At 43.2% G+C, this 22406-nt stretch overlaps 2 protein-coding genes across 2 annotated transcripts in view; one reads left to right on the top strand and one right to left on the bottom strand.

The window, feature by feature from the left end:
• LOC136438318 (rotatin-like) overlaps nucleotides 1–18137 on the bottom strand; it is a 28292-nt gene extending 10155 nt beyond the window's left edge. Inside the window, exons 1-28 of the mRNA XM_066433080.1 lie at nucleotides 17970–18137; nucleotides 16917–17104; nucleotides 16258–16465; nucleotides 15698–15925; nucleotides 15232–15322; nucleotides 14687–14801; nucleotides 13929–14073; nucleotides 13274–13415; nucleotides 12560–12655; nucleotides 11930–12116; nucleotides 11225–11317; nucleotides 10695–10868; nucleotides 9680–9892; nucleotides 8159–8271; nucleotides 7750–7876; nucleotides 7229–7354; nucleotides 6880–6996; nucleotides 6318–6457; nucleotides 5771–5942; nucleotides 5308–5407; nucleotides 4285–4376; nucleotides 3322–3442; nucleotides 2825–2921; nucleotides 2384–2446; nucleotides 2014–2196; nucleotides 1436–1684; nucleotides 1000–1100; nucleotides 279–480 (exon numbers count right to left, since the gene is read on the bottom strand). Coding sequence (XP_066289177.1) covers nucleotides 279–480; nucleotides 1000–1100; nucleotides 1436–1684; nucleotides 2014–2196; nucleotides 2384–2446; nucleotides 2825–2921; nucleotides 3322–3442; nucleotides 4285–4376; nucleotides 5308–5407; nucleotides 5771–5942; nucleotides 6318–6457; nucleotides 6880–6996; nucleotides 7229–7354; nucleotides 7750–7876; nucleotides 8159–8271; nucleotides 9680–9892; nucleotides 10695–10868; nucleotides 11225–11317; nucleotides 11930–12116; nucleotides 12560–12655; nucleotides 13274–13415; nucleotides 13929–14073; nucleotides 14687–14801; nucleotides 15232–15322; nucleotides 15698–15925; nucleotides 16258–16465; nucleotides 16917–17104; nucleotides 17970–18021 — 3935 coding nt within the window. The 5' untranslated portion in view covers nucleotides 18022–18137. The remainder of the gene's footprint in view (nucleotides 1–278; nucleotides 481–999; nucleotides 1101–1435; nucleotides 1685–2013; nucleotides 2197–2383; nucleotides 2447–2824; nucleotides 2922–3321; nucleotides 3443–4284; nucleotides 4377–5307; nucleotides 5408–5770; nucleotides 5943–6317; nucleotides 6458–6879; nucleotides 6997–7228; nucleotides 7355–7749; nucleotides 7877–8158; nucleotides 8272–9679; nucleotides 9893–10694; nucleotides 10869–11224; nucleotides 11318–11929; nucleotides 12117–12559; nucleotides 12656–13273; nucleotides 13416–13928; nucleotides 14074–14686; nucleotides 14802–15231; nucleotides 15323–15697; nucleotides 15926–16257; nucleotides 16466–16916; nucleotides 17105–17969) is intronic.
• A 229-nt stretch (nucleotides 18138–18366) lies between these two features.
• LOC136438558 (F-box/LRR-repeat protein 8-like) lies at nucleotides 18367–22236 on the top strand. Its single transcript, XM_066433396.1, has 3 exons — nucleotides 18367–18700; nucleotides 19239–19463; nucleotides 20051–22236. The coding sequence occupies exons 2-3, from the start codon at nucleotides 19276–19278 to the stop codon at nucleotides 21012–21014; spliced, it is 1152 nt and encodes a 383-aa protein (XP_066289493.1). The 5' UTR covers nucleotides 18367–18700; nucleotides 19239–19275; the 3' UTR covers nucleotides 21015–22236.
• The last annotated feature ends 170 nt before the right edge of the window (nucleotides 22237–22406 follow it).

Here is a 22406-nt window from a genome sequence, read left to right as displayed (position 1 = left end):
TGTGTTATGCCGAATGGCGGTTATACTGGCTATATAGATACAGATACAGAACTGTGAGGCTGCTACCAGTTTATCCACATAAATATCTCTAGTTTAAGTTTGAGTTTTATTTAGATCAACATTTAGCTACATAACAGGTAATTCTTCCTGTGGTCTACACATTCATATCTAAACATTACAATTAAAACATACAAAGGCATACAAAGTGACAGTAGAGGACAGTAGTTGATGTAATGCTTATAGAAAAATTCCCCACAATGACAGAAAGTGTGCCTCACCCCTGTTCCTTGTGCACCAGATGGCTACACAGTGCAGACAGCAGGGCCATGAGCTGCTTCTGTAGCGTACGGTGCGCCGTCAGGACCTGGACCTTCGGCCCCACCATGTTCTCGTGCTCCTTGTTGTCCCCCTGGCTCAGTAACCACAGCAGTGGGCTGCCTCTGGTCAGCACCAAGTCCAACAGCCAGCTGCTGACGGAGTCTTGGAACACAGAGGAATGGAAAGCCAATTATTTTCAGGCAGGACATTGGTGAATACTCTAAATCCATTTGAAATTGCGGTTGGTAATTTGAGCAGTTGGAGGGAAAGGGAGTAGTTCACGGAATTTGATTCTAACGCTGGGAACAAACATCACTGTCTCAAATGTTAGTAATCAAATATTTGCGATGATGAAATTTTAGGGAAATTTTAAGTTCCCGTTAACAAATCAAGAATTACAATATGTGGGGAATGTATTGCCCCAAGCATATGCACTATAAACAAGCAGTAATGACAGAAACAAAAGATTTAAGTAAAACCGAATTTCATCTCATTTGTCAAGCTAATTTGTCGAGCTGAAGTCTGTAAAACAAAATATTTGTGAGACATGATCCTCATTGAGAGACAACTCAGCTCTTTACTTTACATCTCTACACATTCATCATTCATGCAAGCAAGACTATTTTCATAGTTAAAAAGATGGAAAATCATTCTGGTTGGCTGGAAGGTTTCAAACCTTACCTCTGATGCTTTCCTTGCTCTTGAGGAACAACAGCAGCACTTTCAGCACCTCGGACAGTAACAAGTCGTCTTCTCCATTGGCCGGCATCACCTCAAGGAACCTGTACGCAAACACAGTACAACTCATACATGAAACCAGTCCTTGCAGTCAACACAATGATGGATAATCCCCTTCTTGGTAGATTCAATTAAGTCTAGAACAGACAATTTTGTCTCCACCACATCGAATGCCTTGTTCTGAATATTCTGGACCCTCTTTGAAATCAACTTTTATAAGTTAAAGGGGCCAGTTGTCTTAAGATGACAAGAAATGAATAGATAAATTCAAGCTTTAGAAAAAAAACTTTGTCGCTACAAGTCCTATCTAGTGCACAACAACATGCAACAATTCACAGTTTCTTAAGATTTTTTTCTTCAAGAAATACAGCAAGCTAACCTCTTGAAGACAGGCTTCCAGTCTAGATTGAAGAGGATTTCAGCTATAGAGCCACTAGAAGCAGTCCCATTCTCGTTCCCGATCACATCGCTGGTCAACAGGAGCGCTAGTCGCATCAGGGCCAGCTTGGCAACGTAGTGTGAAGGAGCGCCCTCTATCTCCTGGATGTTGAACTGCAGGGCTGTTTTTATGTGAGTGGATCTCAGTAACAGCTTGTCTCGGGAGGTGAGGACGAGAGAAGTTGGAATTCTGGAAATTGCAGAATAGAAAATCTTTTAAAAAGTAAAAAACATCCATCTATGAGACGTGATAATGTCAGAAAAGTCAAACAAAATTTTCAGGTTACTGGTAGTTTTACAGTGAACCATGCACGGAAATTCAGGGGCATTGACAGCGATTTGGCTAGTCTTAAACTGTGACCTGTTTGACACTTATTTCCCCCCTCAAGAAGCATTAGAATACCCTGTTAAAAAGGCCTGTATCAACTTTAGAATTGAAAACATAAAAATTCACACCTTCCTCCAGCTTCCTTGCATTCCCATGCGATTTATTTCTAGAAAAATCCGCGAAGAACCTACCCCTCTGCTGTTTCCTGTTCCCCAGCAGCTAACTGGTCCATGCCCCCCTCCCACGGCACGTTCCACGCCATCCGTAGCATCTCCGCAGGAGGTCCGTCCTGCAGCTGCCCAGGGTCCGCATCACACTCCCGCTGGTGGGGGCTGGTGTGGTGGTGCGTGGGGGGCTTTAATGGCAGCCTGTACCTGCAAACATAGAGATTAACTCTAGACCAGGGCTGTCTCCAGCTTAAAGTTGTTTCCATCCCATGATTGTCAAATCTGTCATTCTAAGCTTCAGAAAATACACCTTCATCAAGATTTTGGGATGGAGGGGGTGAAATTACAACAATAACGTGCAAATCAATCTGCAGTCAATGATCAACGTTGTTACCTTGTGACAACGTTGAGCGGCAGGCTGAAATATTCGGTTGAGGGCTGCTCACTGTCTCTGCTCCTGCAAACAAGGTATGACATGGCAGCAGTAAATTACAGCTTGCAAATCTGTTGCTGTGGTTTTATAACAGGATCAAAGCCTTTAGATTCACGGGTCATTTCATTGAATCAACACCCATGGCCATGTATCAACATTTACATACACTTTTGCAGTATTTTTATCTATATATATTAGACAGTACAGCTGCCACTTGCATATTTAGAACAGTTACTGCGACACGAAAGTTATTTATATATAATATTTAATACACCGCATTCAAGATTTGCTTGCTGTTGGCTTAATTTTGGTAAGCACTGTACATCACAATGAGGTGTCAGTTTTCAAAGTAAAAGACAGATAAAGGCTCGCGATATTATATGACTTGGCAGATCCACTTACCAAGTTTGAATGGAGGCGATTTCATCAAACAGCAGTAAGGTGAGGAGACTGGCAGCCTCGGTACACGTCCTGTCATCGTACGAACTCTGAAGGGCACCTGCATGGAAACATTTTGTTGTTCACCTTGTACTTTTTAAGTGCCTATAGTGGCACAAAGGGCAGAACTTTCCTGGCTGTTTATGTAGCGGGGTATATTTTCACAGGGAGGGGTTGATAGCCCTTTTCCTTTAACATGCTGAATGCACCTCCTCGAACCCCATTTTATGTCACTTCCAAAAGATGGGTCCAACCACGATGTCCTGACCTAGGATTGAAAAGGGGGTCTCCCAGTTACCAAGTTATTGGAACCACTTACCAAGAGCTCAACTGTGAGGCTGCTACCAGTTGAGCTACAGGGCCTTGAGCTTGTTAAACGGGGAGGGCTAGCTACTGAAACAGCAAGGAAACTAAGCAGTACAAGATTCAGAACAAACGAACAAATGATATCAATAACTTACATCTGAGAACAGTGAGGTACAGAGGCATCTCCTGCATGAGGGCATGTCTGAGGGACGGGTCCGCCTGCACCAGCAGTCTCAGGATACACAGGCACGGGGGAACCAGGTTCCGCTTCTCCAGCTACAGGTGGGAGAAAGAAGTTGTCAGTCCTGTGCTGGTGACCACCTGGCCAGTGTGGCCAATTTTTGCTGGTCCCTTCACTGATTTTTCGCACTGGCAGCAAGAATCCTGTCCACAGTGACCAGTCTATTGCAGGGCTCGAAATTCATTTTTGGAAACAGGTGCACTGGTGCACCCAATCCAAAAAAATTAGGTGTACAGAAAGAATTTTGGGTGCACCACATAGAATAAAATTGAATGTCAGAAAAACATAATTACAAAGTCTAACGCTCTTAAGAACTTCAATCTGTAATTCCATAGCTAACTTTAAAATTTCAAACAAGTGATACATTAAATAAAAAGGTTATATTACTTTTTCTGATACTTACATTTCAGGAATATTCTATATACTTAGTGTACAATAGTACCCTTATCCTATAGCCTACAGAAATATCTAAGTGCACTGGTGCACCCACAGTCAAAAATTAGGTGCACAGCTCCAATTTTGGGTGCACACAAGTGCACCTCCACCCAGTATTTCGAGCCCTGTCTATTGTGACCATATTCTTCAAGTAACTTGAGTACTTACTACTCACCATAGACAGGTGTGATGTTTGATGCACTTTTAGTAGTTTGTTGTGATCATTTGGAACTATGTATAATCATATGTTCCTTAAAACTAATCATGGAAGGAGTATAGGTACAGTTGATATCTGATCTAACATGCTTGTCACTGATGTCTACTTGGGAATTTCAACCCTTTTCTGATCTTCGTTATGTCACTATCTTTATCACGACATCACTGTGCTCATTCAAAAAGGTGCTTTCTCTCACGCACAGTGTTTTGACTCAAACAAACCTACCTCCTGGTTATCCCCCTGAACAGCTTGTTTCAGGTAGTTCACAGTCACGTCCACCCCGCCCTGTCTGCGGAACGTCTCATGCATGAGTTTGTCTGGGGGTGAAATAGTTATTATTAGGACATTCATTTGGTAGCTTACAAGTGCAGACACCTGTACAAAATATGCATTATACATAAGTGATTAGTGACTTAAGGATCCATCAGGATGTCTTTGATAAGTCTTGTCTTTGTTTTGATAAGTATGAGACAAAACAAATGCAGATGAAGCAGGCTAGAATATACCTGAGTATACTACACCAAAGGACAAGACATCTTTCATTTAGGACAATCAAGAACTATTAAGGGATAACGTGGACCTGGGTGCTGTTTTACCAACAAAAAGTAAGGTAAAATGACAGAGCTATCTTTTCTAAATACAAAGACATACTCTGTACATGTAAGACTACATTCAAGTATTTCCAGGCAGACATAAACGTCGGCTGTGATTGTATGTCTCAGTTGTGAATAGTGGTGCGGATCGGTCCGACCGGACCGGTTCCGGACTTGTAAAACGTTTAGGTTCAAGTCCAAAAAAACCTAAACGTCTGGAAACAAGTCCGGACTTGAAAAAAAATTCTCTCACTCATACACTCCTTTTTGTTTTAAACCATCTTAAACCTTCCTTAAATCGTGAAATTTGCACTAGAAAAATATTAAAACATTGCTGTTTTTGTGTTTATAACTGAACTTTTGTGTTAATTACTGACTGTATATAATTCCGTATATATAGTTTTCAAATTACATGTAAAATATCTGCCAATATGCAATTTTACATGTAACACGAAAAAATATTCCAAAATTATTGTTCAGGTCCGGACTTTCAAGTCCGGACCTGAACCTAAACCTCTGGACTCGAGTCCGAACCTAAACCTAAACTCGGGTTTAGATCCACACCACTAGTTGTGAATAAAGAACCTTGTTATACAGTGATTCTCCAACCTGATGACATAATTCCCAGATATCAGAATAACCATGTTTCTGTTACCTGCCAGTATGGTTGTGAACTGCTGTGCTGCGGACCTCCTGACCACCCCTTCCACAGTAGGAGACGTGTACAGGTCCCAAAGCTTCAGCACATCTTCCGGCTGGGAAACACAAAAAAATACATCATAGCTTTTTATATCTGTATCTATGTAAAAGTTTGGCATGATACACCAGCTTTTGTATCTGTATAGCCGGTATAGCCGCCTTTCAGCATAACACACCAGCTTCTGCATCTGTATAGCCGGCATAACCAACCTTCGAGAGGTCCAATGTTGTGCCCTTGGGAAAGGCACTTTACACGTCTTTTACTTCACGGTGAAGCGATGACACCTACCGGGCCTCTTGGCTAATCTAAAGTGTGATCTAATGTTGACGACGACTCGCACTGATTTGGTGTGCCAACGTGCCAAGAACAGCACATTTGCCACTAAAAACAATAGAAAAAAACACCACCAATGACGAACCTGGAATATAGAAGACTGGTTCTCCCCACTCGGTTGCTGCTGCTGCTGTCTGACTATAAGAATGTCCTGAGCCTTCAGTATGGCCTGTTCTGCATCCTGAGGTAGGAGCTGGGCACGGCTGCCCTCCAGGGCCAGGTGCTGGCTCACTATGGCTGCTGCCTCTTCCCTCATACTGGAATTAAACATGGGGCATCAGGTGAAATTCATTAATTCGTTTGTTCAGACCCTTGCAGTAGTGCCTAGTGGCACATAGGGTACCAAGTTTCCTTGCTGTTTCTGTAGCAGAGAATATTTCTACAGGAAGGGGTTGCTCCCCTTTTTAATACATGCTCGAGCTGCCTCCTCGAAAACGGGATCCCCATTTTACGTCCCTTCTGAAAGACAGGTGCAGCTCCAACCGAGATGTCCTTCCCAGGATTGAAGGGGTCTTCAAGTTACCAGCAAATAGAAACCAGGAGATCAACTGCCAGGCTGCTACCAGTTGAGCTACAGGGCCATCCCTTCATAAGAAAGTATGCATAACATAACACAGAGTGAATTGGCTTACCTGGACTCTCTGGACATGAGGAGCCTGAGCCCCCCCCTGAAGCGCTCCAGTTTAGGCAGACACCCTGCGTCCCCCTCTGAGGACGGGTGTAACAGTCCGAGTACACACCGACCCAGCTTCGTCTCCACACTGGCATAGCCCTGATAAACATGGGTACATGAAGGCACATGGGGTTATAGTAATGTTTAGATCCCAATTGAAAAAAGGGGCCCTGCCGGCTATTTTTTGCACTTTCGGGCATGACCTCTACATGACCCCTACGTAGCCCCATGGGACACTGTGGCTGCCAGGCTATTTTGGGCCCGGCCGGGACACTGAATCATTTTAACTTGGACTTAAAATCAACACGAGACCCAGTAATAAATAGACGCCGTGAACTAATCGTGCAAACACCCTGGAAGGTACCACCCACATCCCCCATAAATGATATCCTTTATTCCAACTTAGCAAATCAAATCACAGAACAATATCATTCCATACACATTTACTGACTGTTCGCAAGCACAAGAGGACCAATCATCCCTTTTCTATAGCTAGTTCCCAAACATATCAGTATCATTACCTGCAGTACCGGAAGCACAGGCAAGAGGGCGTCCATGAGCTTGTTCCAGACGGCAGCAGTCATGATCAGTCTGCCCTGAAGAAGGTACAAGAGCAGTTCTGCTGCCATCTCTCCAACCTGGGAACAAGAGAAGAGGACTTACAAACTCATATTTGCTGTGTCATGATTTCGCAGGAAGAGGTCACTGTGAAAACTGTGGAGAAAAAAGGGTAAATGTTTTCGCAGTTACCTCTTCACAAACCATCGCTACCAGTAACACTCCATTTTCTCCTTACCGTGAAATCAAATCCCTGCAAATATTTCCCCTTTTACAGTAAAAGCACTGCAAACATTTCAAAGTCTACAGTACCTTAGTTTTGTTTTCAGCCAGTCCAAAGCAGCAGATCTGGTACAGCACATGGGGGTCGACCAGGAACAGCACCGAGCGGCAGGACAGCGATGCTGTCTCCGCGGCACGGCTGATCCCCAGGACTTCCTGTCAAGGATCAAAGTGAAAGGAAAAATCTTGAGCAACCTTCTGATATGTGCTAAACTTTTGTTTCTTTCAAGTGCTGGAAAAGAACAAAGATACGAATGTACTTGTTGGCTAAGTTGGCTTAGACGAGCAAATATTATCTGTTTTGATATAAATTTGTTCATCTGTAACTCATCTGTTTAGGACATCTAGGGTGGGGCTACGCCGTCTTTCAGAAGGGACGTAAAATGAGGGCCCCATGTTCGAAGAGGTGCCTCGAGCACGTTTAATGAGAAGGGATAGCTACCCCTTCCTGTAATGATACATCCTGCTACAGAAACAGCAAGGAAACCTGTTCCACTAGGCACAACAAGGGTCTAAACAAACAAACAAATGAACGAAAGTGTTGATGTTACCTTGACAGTGTTGAGACATGTCTGGTAGGCGGTGTGCCGTACTGCCTCCTCCGGGTGAGCAAGGAACTTCAGCAGCACCTTGGTGCAGTCCTGGACAAGCTGGGGGTTGGCATGGACCGGCTTACACCTGGGGACAGAATCATAACCATTGCAGAGGCATTGTTGTGTTTCATATGATCGTGGTTATGGTGTTAGTTAACTTATCACTTCATAATATAAAGTGAATGCATACATGTTTCAAAGGGACTGAAAATATTTCTGTTCCATATTACATTAATTCTAAGGCAGGTACATGCTTTGTGTGAATGTGATTTTCACTGTAATCAAAGGTGTCATAGTGATGATCTTGTCTTAAAACTCATCTCTTAATGGAAAATCGTACAAATAGAAGAATACATGTAGTACATACATGTCTGAACACAGGCGGACGAACTGTGACACGAGTGCCAGGTGTTGGTGGTACGACAGACTGCTTAAAGCGCCCTCTGCCAGCTCAACCATGTCCTGCAAGGAGCGGCCTCCCTGGAAAAAGACACGAATTCTTCACCCTTAGCACACCGAAGCAGCTGTTTGGCTACAGGTTCTCTATCAATTACAGGGTTAGGCAGCAGAGAGAAGGTTAACAACAACAAGAAGAGGATGGCTATGACTAACAATGATTATCACTACCAACATGTTGAAAACTGTGATACAGACCTTGGTCCTATCTCACCTAGATTACGGCTTAGTACTCACGTCATCATCGCCTCAGACCCACCTAGACAAACTGCAAGTTATCCAGAATAGAGCAGCTAGGCTGGCAACAGGTGCATGTTTTGACGCAAACCTAGATGTACTACATAATCAGTTAAACTGGCCCTCAGTAAAAGAAAGACTTTTCACAGGCACTATCAACATATTCCATAAAGTAGTAAAGGAAAAACAGCCAAAATGCATTTTCAGTCGTTTAAAAACAATTAACACCGCACATTCTCACAACACCAGACTAGCACAGAAAGGAGCATTCCTGCTACCCAAACCCAGAACTAATGCCATTACTCGAACCTTCCTATACAGAGCTATCAGAACATACAACACTCTACCAATTCACATTACATCCTCAAATCCATGTGCATTCAAAGTAAAAATCTGGTCCTGGACAAAAACTCAAAGACATAAAAACTCACCTATCAGCTCATGGTGGTTAACTTGACTATAGGACATCCGTATATTTCATGACCTCTGACCTCCACAATATCCAATATATGATAATATTATGTACATGTATGATATAATATGATAATAATGTTTCTGTTTATGTTAATTGAATGAGGATAATGATGAATTGATTGATTGACGTTATGAGTAATTTAATGTATTGCATAATATGATAAGGTTAAGAACGTTAATGATTGATTTATGCTAGTTGTCTGATCAACATTATCTGTATAATTTGTTGTTATGTATTTTATTCGATTGTGTGTAGAGGACTCCAGGAAGAATAGTTCAATGTAACTAATGGAGATTCCTAATAAACAAACAAACAAACAAATCAGCCTCATTAATAATGTATGCTGCAAACAAACTTACAAAAAAGCAAGTTTTGACTAAATTAAATATCTCTACTGTATTTACTAACTTTAAAATTAATAACTAAATGTATTGCAATAGATAAAACTCAGGTACCCCTGGATAAAGACTACAAGAAACACTGACAAAACATAATGACCCTGCAAATAGATACTAAAATAAGTGACAGTAAAAACTGATAATTACTTCAAAGTTCTGCTCCTTGACAAACTGCACCCTGCAGTTGATGGAACTACAGATGCGAGTGGATCAAACAAACCTGCAGCTTGTACAAGCCTTGTGTGTTATGCTATGAGGCTGTTTACCTTGTGTGCAATACTAACAAAACAAAGCGGATCTCAACGTGTTCTGAAAACATTACCTCAAAGTTCTGGTCCTTGACAAACTGCACGCTGCAGTTGATGGAAGTACAGACGTGCTGCGCGCGGCTGTACAGCTGATAGTCGTCCTCGCTTGTCTGTTCCACGTACGCAACCACGACCTCGTGCGCCGCGGGGTGGGTCGTCTGGAAACTGGAGTCCATGGCCAGCAGGGCCAGCGCTGAGCCCAGGCTCTCTGGGAGAATGTCAGCAGCCTGGAAAGTTTAGGTAAAAAAAAAGATAAAGGTGACTGGATAGAACTTGTAAACTGTCACACAAATCAGACTGCATTCACTGTCTTTTGACTTTGACCAAACGGAATACAGTAACTGGAGTAGCCCCGTTTTAAAGCAAAACTCTGAATTGATATATCTAACCTTCACCAAGGTCTGAGCTTTATTTCTTATAATTATATTTGAGTCTTTAGGCAAGGGTCAATGCTAACCTTTTCCAGTAGCACGAATGCCTGTGGTGGGTGCTAACCACGGATAGCAAGCAATCTTTACATTGTTTAACTTATTTTCTATTACTCAATTATCTACTAAAAAGTTAAACTTCTGTCACATAGTACAATATAGATGACCTGATCTTTATTTCTAATATATGTGGCTATCTACATAAGGGTCGATGCTAACCTTTTCCAATGGCACAAGCAAAAAGATTGAGCCAGCGGTTACTATGGAGGATGGTACCCAGGATAATCTGCTAGATGATCTTCTAGCCAATGGATCAGATAACTGCATATGCCTAATAGGCCTTAGGAAAGGGTAGGGCGGTCTCCAGCTTTTCAGTCTTTTTCCGTCCCACTCATTGTTTGAGAGTCAATGTTTTGAATTCTCCTTGTTAAATTCGTCATTTTAAGCTTACGAAGATACATTTTCGTCAATTTAATGTCATATTTTTTCAGATTTTGGGACAGACAAGGTAAGATTTTTGTGTGTCCAAAGCAAGCAAATTTCCGTCCCGGGACGGAGGGACAGGTTCTGGAGACAGCCCTGGGAAAGGGTCAGTGCTAACCTTCTCCAGCGGCACGAATGCCTGCAGCAGATGTGTTGTGAGGATGGCCAGAGCCGTGTACACCATCCTGTGGTGGGTGACCTCGTTCTCAGGGGTTCTGGGTCCCCTGCTCTGCATGTTGTGGAAGTGTAGGACCTCCCCAGTGTTGTCTAGAGCTTCTATCAACTCTTCAACCTGTAGGAGGGGGGGGGTGTTGTTAAACAAATTTTCTGACTCATTCAAAATCAAAATCAATGCACATTTGGTAAGAAAGATGAATCCAATCAAAAGGTGTTTGAAACAGAATAACTTGTAGTGCAATGAACGTGGTTAACTGGAATTTCATGTAATATCATCATAATTGATACTATTAATTAAGAGGATCCAGCTATGATATTGTTTTACTGAATAGTTCTATGATAAGTAATTTTCTGCTGGAGGTGCTGGTCCCGCATAAGAGCCACTGTTGCCATCACTTCCCAGATTGGTTCTGTAAAGCCTATTGAATAAATCAATTATAGATAGATAAGATAGAGAAAGTTTCCTCTGACCAGTTCTGCTGCGACCGTGCTCTGGTCTTCCCACACCTCCGGAGTCAGAGCCTCCTCCATCAGCCCCGCAGCCCTCTGTAGCAGCTCCAACACCTCAACAGACAACATGTTATGTAAGGTAAAGCTTTCAAACCTCAGACTGAGGACGAAGCATGACACTTTTTCGTTAGCTAGTACGAAATGTATTGCAATGCGGCTTCGCTACCGATCATTGTTATGTTAGTCACAGCCCAGATGGTGCGTAGTACATGTATGACGCCCATTGCCATTTCAGTAGGCCTTGGGCCACTCAACTTTGATCAATCACTACAGCAGGGGGCTATTCCACTGCTAGTGGTGTGTGTTAAGCTACATTCATACTCTTTCCCAATGCTGAGTGCAGTATGTACCACTTTATTTATTCATGAGAGGCTCAAATCAGCCTGCAGGCCACTTTTCATTGAGGTCATGAGGGAAGAGGTAGGGGTCAGACAAAATATAACAGAGATATAGATTACATAATATAAGTCCTAATAAATCTATCAATATACATGTTTATCATTACATATACATGGCACAAAACACATGATAGAGTGAGAGCTGGTATATGGTTCGTGTCAGTTTGTTTTGGTCATTCCTGTTACTTTAAGTTAGAGTTTAATTGTGCATCTTGTCCAATGCTTAAGCTTGTTAAATGAACGTGAACAAAATAAAATAAATGAACACCTGCGTCACGGCTGCAGGGTCATGTGACTTCAGCAGGGCCGGCCCATTGGCCAGCAGGGTCGTGCAGAACTGCGGCAGGCTCAGCTGGCTGAACTGCAGGGCGAGTAGATCCTCCGGCTCCAGATCCTCCATGGGATCACTCGCCGATCTCACACTGCTGGCCGAGATCGAGTGAGATGGGGACGATCTAAGAAAAGATAAAGGCATATACATGTTAGTTATAGTTAGTTAGGTATATAGTCTCTAACTGTTACGCCAACACCACCAGGCTTTTCTCCAGGATTTATAGACAGGTTGTCCAAAAATTGCAATCTGTCACTGTTGATCTCAGGCTGCTGGCCGAGATCGAGTGAGATGGCGACGATCTAAGAAAAGAGTTTAAAAAAACACGTTGATAAGGTGAGGAATATCTCAATTTGCTGCTCAGAGTTAAAAAAACAAGTTAAGAAGCTGAGGATATATCTTAATTTGACTTTTATGAACAACTGAGTTGACTGAACTGCAGGGCGAGCAGATCCTCCAGTTCCAGATCATCCATGGGATCACTCCCCGCCGATCTCACACTGCTGGTGATCGAGTGAGACGGGGATGATCTAGTAAAAGGGTTAAAAAAAAGTTAAGAAGCTGAACTGCAGGGCGAGCAGATCCTCAGGCTCCAGGTCCTCCATGGGATCACTCCCCGCTGATCTCACACTGCTGGCTGAGACCGAGTGAGATGGGGATGATCTAGTAAAAGGGTTAAAAAACATGTTAATAAGCTGAACTGTAGGGCGAGCAGATCCTCCGGCTCCAGATCCTCCATGGGATCACTCCCCGCTGATCTCACACTGCTGGCCGTGATCGAGTGAGACAGGGACGATTTAGTAAAAAGGTAAAGGTAGTCTCTAACCGTTATGCCAACACGACCAGGTTTTTAGGTAGGATCTATAGACAGGTCAAACAAAAACTGCAATCCGTCAGTGTTGATCTCACACTGCTGGCCGAGACCGAGTGAGATGGCGACGATCTAAGAAAAGAGTTAAAAAAAACACGTTGATAAGGTGAGGAACATCTCAATTTGCTGCTCAGATTTTTATGAGCAACTGAGTTGACTGAACTGCAGAGCCAGCAGATCCTCCGGTTCCAGATCCTTCACCGCTGATCTCACACTGCTGCCCAAGATAGAGTGAGATGTCGACGATCTAGTTAAAAGGTTAGGTATGAATGTCACCCTGTCACACACGTAAACTGCACTGCAAAAGACTACTGTATGTAGCAAGACAGCCTGTACATAGATGAGGGTGTGTTCAAACAAACAAACAAAACCAAACAAACAAAAAAACAAACAAACAAGACAGCCCCTACGTTGATGAGGGAGTGTTCCTGTCCCTGCCGTCCCCCCTCGGCCTGTCTGGAGTCTCCTCCGTGGCGGAGTGCTGGGAGCCCGACTGGGGGGTGGGGGTGCTCATCTCCGTGGACACTGTGGAGCTGGCATGGGACAGGTAGTCTGGAACACAGGACAAGGCAGCAGTTACTCTACATGAACATTATATTATACATCACTGTAGTCTGGAATACAGGACAGGGCAGCAGTTACTCTACATGGACATTACACATCGCTGTGGAACTGGCCTGGGACAGGTAGTCTGGAATACAGGACAAAAATCAGTTGCTCAACAAGTACAAGTAGCAGGTTTCGATGCACATAACATCTAACTATGGAGCTAGCATGGGACATATGATCTGTAATACAGGAGTGTAATACTGGTTACTATACAAGATAGGGTACAACCCAAGTCATCAAACTGGTATGGAACAACTGACTAGCAAGCAGTGGACCGCCACAATTTCCTCTTCTTCTGTATGCCACCTCCCTATATCTTGCCTTGAAACGGAGGCATGATGATAATTTGAATAAAAAAAGAACAAATTGAATGTGTTTCCCACAAAAGCCTTTCAGCCCTCAAAAGTTTACCTTGTTTGGGGCAGTAGAGAGCTGGGTCCTGGGTAGAAGGCTTACCTTGTTTGGGGCAGTAGAGAGCTGGGTCCTGGTAGAAGGCCAGCCTGGCCTGCAGATGGACACACAGGTTCCGCAGACACAGAACGGCACCCTGGGAAGGGTCGTGACCTCCATCAGCTGGCACCTTCAGTAAGGACACCAGGGTCTGGATGGGCAGAGGACCAGATTCAGTTATCAGGTACGGTCACCAGAGCAGAGTCTCGTCTATACTATTATAATAGTGATCAGCTGTCCACATAGAGCAGATTTTATCTGTCCCCTCACTCGGTCTTCTCAGAGATACAGGTTTGTATCAAAGGATAGTTTATAAAAGTTTCTGACAGAGAATCACACACAGTCTGAGTACTGATACGAATGAATGAATGAATTTTGTTTTTTTGCACAACTTTATTAGAGCATTTTGGAGCATGATGGCTGAATTGCATGCTTTTTTAGATTTTCATTTCTATACACGTGGAATTAAAAACTGATTGGTAGAATTACAATTGATACAACTAAGTATCTAAAAACTTACTATAAACATAATCATCATATTCTTCTTTTCATCCTGTCGGACGATCTGTTCAACGTTGATGGACTCGACCGTGGGTAGCTAGTCCAGCTCTACTCTTCCAGAGTTTGCCACATATAGTGCAGGTGAAGGCTGTAGTTTGGCATGAGGTGAGTCTCTTTTGCCTTCTACCAACCTCGTTCAGCTCCAAATCGTGTTCAATAGAATATAGAACATAGAATAATGACAAAAGCCCCAAATTGTATACCTTGACTATGGCGGGCCTCTGTAGGAAGGTTTCTGCGGGGAAGTCGTAGAACACCACGTTGCTGAGGAACTCACAGGAGCTGGTCACGAGCTGGGGGTTCCCGCTGTTCAGGGACCTGACGGACAGGAAAAAACACATCTCAAGCTTCTTGTGGTTGCTTATTACATATTAAGTCATAACACCAAGCTTAAGGCTCTCACCAGTATTCACACTTCCGTCCACAGTTTCACTGTTGTTGTTTTTACTTTGATTCCATGTGTGACTTAATGTAGAGAAACATGACTGCAAAAAATGGTAACTGCACTCAACATATGATTCTAAAGTAGCCTGCAATCTAGTCATGTTTATGTTACATTGTTAGCTTACATCTGCTTCCAAAACGTTGCTATATCCTGCCAACAAATCAAGTCTTGTTAGCCCTTGTCTGTTTCTAACAGTTGCTACTAATTAAGCGTTCATTGGAAGTGAAGTAAATCTAACAGGACTTCCTTCTTAGTAGATGAGATTCAAAGCAGTGTCCAATATAAGAAGAATGTTGACTTTACCTGTTAGTGGCAGCTAGCACATGCCTGTCTGTGGGGGTGAGAGTCAGCCAGGGGAAGGTGGAGAACCTCAGACAGGTTGGGGAGGGCAGGCCTGGGGGGGAGATCATGGACATGTTTACTCGCAAAAAGTATTTCCTCTGTTTTACCTTATTTGGTCAAACTTCCTAGAAATTGTATACATGTACCTTCTACTACGTATATATGACTTGAGGTCACAACAGAAGGTGACAGTCTTTAATAGTCCATCACTAATACATGTATCATACTAATCACAAAAGGATAATGCAGAGTGGGTGGATATCTCAGTTATGATTTGAAAAATCAAATCTGAAAAAAATGACTTCCTCATTCTAGCAAAAGCTGATAACAAATATTACTCCCTATGAATAGATATAACAATAAGAAGTGTAAAATGCAGTAAAGTTGGATCAGTCTACTTATGCACAATAGGAGGAGTAAAACCCACCAGTCCCCACAACCTGCTCCTGTTGTTCCTGTTCGAGGTTTGCCATGAGGGTTGCTGTGCTGCCGCTGTCCCTGCGGAAGTAGCCGACCTTGGGCTCCATGTACAGCAGCTGTCCGTGCTGTCCCGCCTGGCTGTTCACGCTGCAGTTCTGCTGACTCATCAGCGAGTCTGACGCCGCTGTCAGCTGTTTGGGCTGTGTGTCTTCTTGCATGGGTGGGATACTTGATTCTGTGATTGAAATCACCGGGCTTTAAAACCAGGCTTTTCACCCAAATCAGTACTAGTATTAGTAAGGCAACTTTAGTAGTAGTGCAATTCAACTTTTGTCCAAGCTCCCTGGGTCACTATTTTAGAGGTTTGACACTATTTAGGCTTATACCTGAAGCTCCCTCATACACTGGGCCGCCGGATTTACGTCACCGTCAGAAATGACGAATCCCTTACGACTTGTCAGAGCTGGGTCCAACCCTAGGATCTGGCCCACGAATCCACGGAATTTGAATCAGATGGTCAAGCTGTGGGGTTGTGTTACGTGAACATGTGCAAAGGTTGATACTGACCTGTTAAGAGTGGAGAGCTAAACTTGGCGGCCCTGTGCTGGTAGATACACTCCCTGCTGTGCTCCTCTGGTCCAGGGCGAGGCAGCATCAGCAGCTGGTTTAGAATCTGGTCTGTGATTGGTTGTAGCTCCGCGGAAATGTCCTTCCTCAGCTGCGACAGGAACGCGACCGCGCCGAGCGACACCAAGATTTCTACTGCTGAGGAGTGCTGGGAAGAGACATTGGACACAATTGGTTAAGTTTCTTTGTGTATAAACCCAAAACAATTACTTGTCAACGCTTTGTAGTGTCTCTGCTACCTTCCTTGGCACAACAATGACTTCTTAATGTTTCGCGTAGTGTCATGCCTGTCCATTCTCTGATATCATCCTCCCATCTTTTCCGTTGTCTACCTCTCTGTCTTATTCACTGGATACGGTTCCTTGCATGATAGTTTTGGCTAGTCCTGATGAAGGTGACATGTGACAATACCACTTCGGTTTTCTTTTCTTTACTGTGGTAAGGAGGTCTGCGTACGAACCGATGTTTTGCTTGACTCTATTGAATACTGAGCCTGGAATACTTCAGTATTGGAGATGCGGTCCTTGTATGTCATATACACAAAGGTTCAAGTAAAAATGATAGATTTGGCTAGTCATGAATAAACACAGTTAACAAACCTGTGCGAGCCTGTTCAGCAGCCCCAGTACCTCCTCCTGCAGGGGGCAGGAGCGGAAGTTGAACCACTCCAGCAGCCGGATCAGTAGGGGGCGCTGTTGCACCAGGTCCGCCTCACACACCACGCCGTGCTCCAGCTTACTCACGATGTTCAGCAGCGCGCGCACTCGGATCTCCTCAAGGTCATGCCCTTGGGATAAAAGGGTAGCTTTAAACCACGCTTACAGCTACCTTAACCCTTATATATAATTACTCTAGATCTAACACACACCACACCATGCTCCAGCTTACTCAGGATGTTCAGCAGCGTGCGCACTCGGATCTCCTCCAGATCATGCCCTGGGGACAGAGAGGTTAGCTTTAAACATCGCTTACAGCTACCCTAACCCTTACTCTAGATCTAACACACACCACACCATGCTTCAGCTTACTCAGGATGTTCAGCAGCGCGCGCACTCGGATCTCCTCCAGATCATGCCCTGGGGACAGAAAGGTTAGCTTTTATTTTTAACCACGCTTACAGCTACCCTAACCCTTACTCTAGATCTAACACACACCACGCCGTGCTCCAGCTTACTCTGGATGGTCAGCAGCGCGCGCACTCGGATCTCCTCCAGATCATGGCCTGGGGAAAATGATGATGAACTTGTATGCAAATCTTAAAGTTGTGAAACTAAGTTGGACTGTACTTTCTGTATCTATATGGCAGGTATAACTGCTTTTTATTGTTACACACCAACTTGAAAAACTCTACAAAACAATGGAAAAAATGCATCAGAATTCAAATCTTGTTTCAGAATGATTTGCACAAGGACATTTATGCATCTGTACCAAAACAAATTAACACAAACATCCCAAAGACAGTTTGACATATTCAAACTTCATCAGATTCATTCATTTTAGTATGTAACTACAAGTCTGTAGCTACAGGCACCCTTGATTTGCGTGTGGAAATTCGACTTGGACGGAAAACGGAATACAGTATATTCTGGACATACAAAACGTAAGGGGGAGGGGGGCAAACGTATTGTCAAAAACAACATTCAGCCACTTACCGAGCTTATTCAGCAGTGGTGTCAGATTAATATCCTCTTTGTTGGATCCCATGTCTGCCAGTATCCACACTGTCTAGTGATAACTCAATGCACTGTCATCATAAAACAAACCCCATGCACTGATCGTCTTCTCCAGTTCTTCGTTTTCAAAGATTCCGCCATTTTGGTAGTCTCGTTCTCAGAGCACATCGCATTATGCAGTTGTTTGGTCTTTATTATCTGTTTAAGAAAACGTTTCTATGAATGAAAATATAGAAATAGACTTAACTAGGGCATAAAGATTACATTTCAAATGGGTAACTGGACATCATGAGCCTTTTTCTCATACACATCTTTATTTTCCTGGGTTCGAGAGCAAAAATGACGTCTTTCGGAAGCGTCCACTGTTTTAGAGGGGTGGTTTACTCGCTCTGGCTTTCCGTTCGGCACTTTTCCCACATACAGCTCAGCGTTTCTGTCTTTAAAACAATACACACCTCTCCGACCGTGAAATCCTCATCAAGTCTCACTTACAGAACAAATCCCCTGCCAAGCCACAGACAGAGTGCCATCTTGAACCACTTCGGTCTGAAACGTGAAAATACCAGGTCTATGACATCATGCCCCCCTCCCCCTTCCGCCTTCCTATAACAACAACTTGTATAACGTCATAGTGTACTTTAGACCGATGACACAACGGTTATATTGCCTAAGGGCGAGAGAACAAGTACTCAGCTCGTGAACCCTCTACGGTAAGATTATTTTTCCGTGTTTATAAAGGGTTTGACTGGTGGATCGTTGTACGTTGTTACATTTACTCTTGTGTATTTCTGTCTGGGCAGCATAAAATTATGGAGAAGCTGTGAAATTTGGATCCGTAAAATAATTGGGGGGTTGGTAGGGGTCGGGAAAACGAAGGTCAAGTTAGATAATACCTCCAAGTGGCTTTCTAAGGTACTACAGCAGAACTTCCAGTTTTGATATCTCCTGTTCTAGACATGATATGGTCGTGATATTCAATTTTAAATTGTAAAATTTGAGGTTATGAAAATCAACTCTTCTTCACTTTTCCAAATGTTTGTGCATCCAGGTGCTTCTAAGCATCTTCTTTCACCTTGTTTCATTCTCAAGAGCAAATGAAAACCATGGCGGAGAAATCCTGGGAGAACAGACTGAATGTCAGCTTCATAAAAGAAATCAAAGTTTGCCCTATTTCCCTTTTGAGGAATTGTAAGGCTCGATGAACAGTTCTAAACTCCTTTTTATTTCCCCAAATCTTTATTAATCCAGGTGATTATAAGCATCACTAAGAACTAACACTAAAGTCATGGAGGAGAAATCATGGGAAAACATCACGGACCACATCATCATCGAAATCCTCTCGTACCTCCCCATCCACCACCGCCACCACGCCGGCGCTGTCTGTCGAAATTGGAACCGAGTGTTCAACTCCCCTCTGCTCTGGCGACACCTTAGAGTCACCTTCCACTCCGAGAAGGACGTCCGCTGGCTGGGGTGGGTACGGTTTGGGTATTTGGATCTTAGCGTCTATATTACTTATTACATGTATAAGCGAAGGGTCAAACCAGTTAGATTTTTTCTCAACAAAGACGTGTATAATTTCTGTCGGCACTCCAGGCGTTTGAGGCATCCCAGGCTATTGTTGCCGTTTGTTAAGGTGTTCATTATCCTCATTTATGACCAGGGACAGGCAACTGTCCAAAGTGGGCATTTTAAAAGGCGTTTCTCCGTCGGGGACATCCAACACAAGGTGCTACTATGCGAGTACAATATACAGTAATACCCCCATGTGGTCTAGTTAATCACATGACCTACTAATTGTCACTAATTATTACTGATGTCACATGTCACGGCCGTTACAGGTGTCTCAAGCGGTATGGGACGCACTTCAGAACCAAGATCCAAACCAGTTCGATTTCTCTCTGATATAATATATTAGTGTCATTGACGCCATGAAAACCTATATGCTTACTCCAAAACAAGGTAGTTCTCTACAGGGTTAAAAGTATAAGGATTCGAATACAGTAATTCCTCTTGTTAATCACATAATCATCATTAATTACAAGTCATGGCTGTTACAGGTGTCTCAAGCGGTACGGAACACACTTCAGAACTGTCCACATCGACTGTAACCAGGAGGATGTCGTCAACAGGAAAATCACTTGCGATTTCATCAACGAGTTGGCGCGGCTACCGGAAAGGCGGCTCAAACGGTTCATCGTCGTCTTCTCGGGGATGAATCCGTACTTCTACGCAGGGCAAGAGATGCACGAGGCCATCGAGGATTTGTTCGGCCCCCCTCCCACCCGCTGTAACGTCATCTCAACCCTGGAACACGTGGATCTAGGGAAGCTGTCTATCGCCTACTCGGACAAACTTTTCCTTCCACTTGCCGAGAACAACCCTAACCTAAGGTTCCTCAACATCCAGAATGCTTCTCTGGTCTGCAAGGTGTCGTCAGACTGTCTTCTCAAGATCATCTCGACCTGTACCAAACTGGTAGACCTGAGAGTCCACTACTACAGCCTGTCTGAGGACGTACTGACAGCTCTCGCTGACAAAGAGCGGACTCCTCTCCAGCACCTCTCGGTGTGTTGCCAGAAGGACGACAAGATGGGATTCGCTAAGGTGTGGGAATCCGAGTTCTGGAAAGCGCTGACGGAGCACAACCGGGCGCTCCGCGTGTCGCTGATCTTCGGCGACTACTGTCCGACGTCGAGGATCCCCGTCCTCCTGAAACCTGAGATCCCCGTTTCGGTGCTACGCGTGGAAAACTGGCACCCTCTCCTGTACCTGGTGCGGTTCTGCTGCGAACACTACTACAGAACGATAGAAGTCCTAGTGCTACACACGCACCCCAGCCCCCAGCTGGATCAGGAGCTCCTACAGCTTGTAACAAAGAGCCACCGGCTGAGGGAGCTCCACGTCTACTGCGTGCTGGCGAAGGACACGGTCTCTGCCATCATGAAAATCCGCCCTGGTCTGCAGCGTATCACCCTCAAGTCAGAGAAAGAACCCTTCCCCTGGGAGCCTGAAGTGTTGTAGTGTGGTAGTTTGTGTGGATATATGTACATGTCAGGGTAACAATCTGGAAAGACTGCAATCTATAGATCCTGATCAGAATTGGTAAATTTAAAGATACTATAGTAGTCCCTTAAAAGACAGTCAGATCTGTGTTGATAGAAGCCATTCTGAATCAAAAATGAACTGAAATTGCCAACAACACAACCTTGACAAAGACTGGAGCTAATCAGTGAAAATTTGGTGTTGTAGATGTGGTAGTTTGTGTGGATATATATTTCAGGGTAGAGACTGCAATTTGGTAGAATGGCCGTTTCTACCAGTATTAGTAGAGATCCTGATCGGAGCTCATAGATTGAAAAAAATTCCCTGAAAAGACAGTCATAAATTTTAAAATTTGATTCATGTCACTTTAAATCAATGGATTGACTTGAAATTTTGGATTTATGAAGGGGAGACCATCCTAACAACCTGATTCTGCAATACCTATCCTGACATGTTTTATTCTGTAAAAACCTCACCTTTGCTTGTTGTCCTTGTTAAATGAAAAAGACAAAGGCAGAATAATTTAGACAATGGATCATTGTGTGTGATGCTTGTTATAAAGCTCGAGCAGAAATCACAGAGTTTAAGTCATTTATAATCATATAAATGTGTAATAATTTACATGAAAAGAATATCCATTCACTTTTAACATTACAAGATTTAGCATCCAACTAGTAAGACCAATTTGTGCAATAGATTGAGAATCTAACATATCTCTACTTAGATCTGCTACATGTAGTTGTTTAAAGAAAAGGAAGCAAGTGATGTGTCAGAAGATTGATGGTTTGTGAGATTTGTAATTTATCATGAATGTATTGACTGCTGAAGATATGACAAAAGAGAGCTTTATGGAAGGTTATTTTAGAAACAAAAAGATTTTTTAAACCTTTTTAAGAAATCATAATTTCAGTATAAAGTATTTGCTATTTAAAGGAAAGGTAAATTGCTATATGTACATACATGTATCTGTAACGAAAAAAAAATTGGTATAGGCCATTTTTCAATTATCAACTTGAAATTATATTGACTTTTGTGAGCTGAAAGAATCAATTTAGAAGAAAAAGGCACATCTGTTAGATTAACTGGTTTTAGAAACATTTTGTACACAGTATTGTATATTTTTATTATGCACTAATTTTGAAAAGTCTATAGATTATGCCAATTGGCTTCATGCCATATGACAATAAATATGCTCAAGTCAAATCAAGTCTGAACCTGTACCTTCTCTGTATCTGATGTTACATTTAGGTACGCCTCCCTATTACAGGTTTGCATAGCAAAACATTTGTTGGATTCGTTGGCATGTGTGGTGGCTGCCACCTTGATTTTGTGACGTCGCAGGGTAGCCATACCATTTTATTGGGAGGGGTG

The sequence above is a fragment of the Branchiostoma lanceolatum genome, chromosome 7 (genome assembly GCF_035083965.1).
Source record: "Branchiostoma lanceolatum isolate klBraLanc5 chromosome 7, klBraLanc5.hap2, whole genome shotgun sequence".
NCBI lineage: Eukaryota > Metazoa > Chordata > Leptocardii > Amphioxiformes > Branchiostomatidae > Branchiostoma > Branchiostoma lanceolatum.
This window is presented reverse-complemented; position numbering and strand designations above follow the sequence as displayed.

Coding starts and splice junctions, on each gene's coding strand:
- LOC136438558 (XM_066433396.1), top strand. CDS start 19,276: ATGGAGGAGAAATCATGGGAAAACATCACGGACCACATCATCATCGAA. Junction 19,464..20,050: donor AAGGACGTCCGCTGGCTGGG/GTGGGTACGGTT, acceptor TGGCTGTTACAG/GTGTCTCAAGCGGTACGGAA.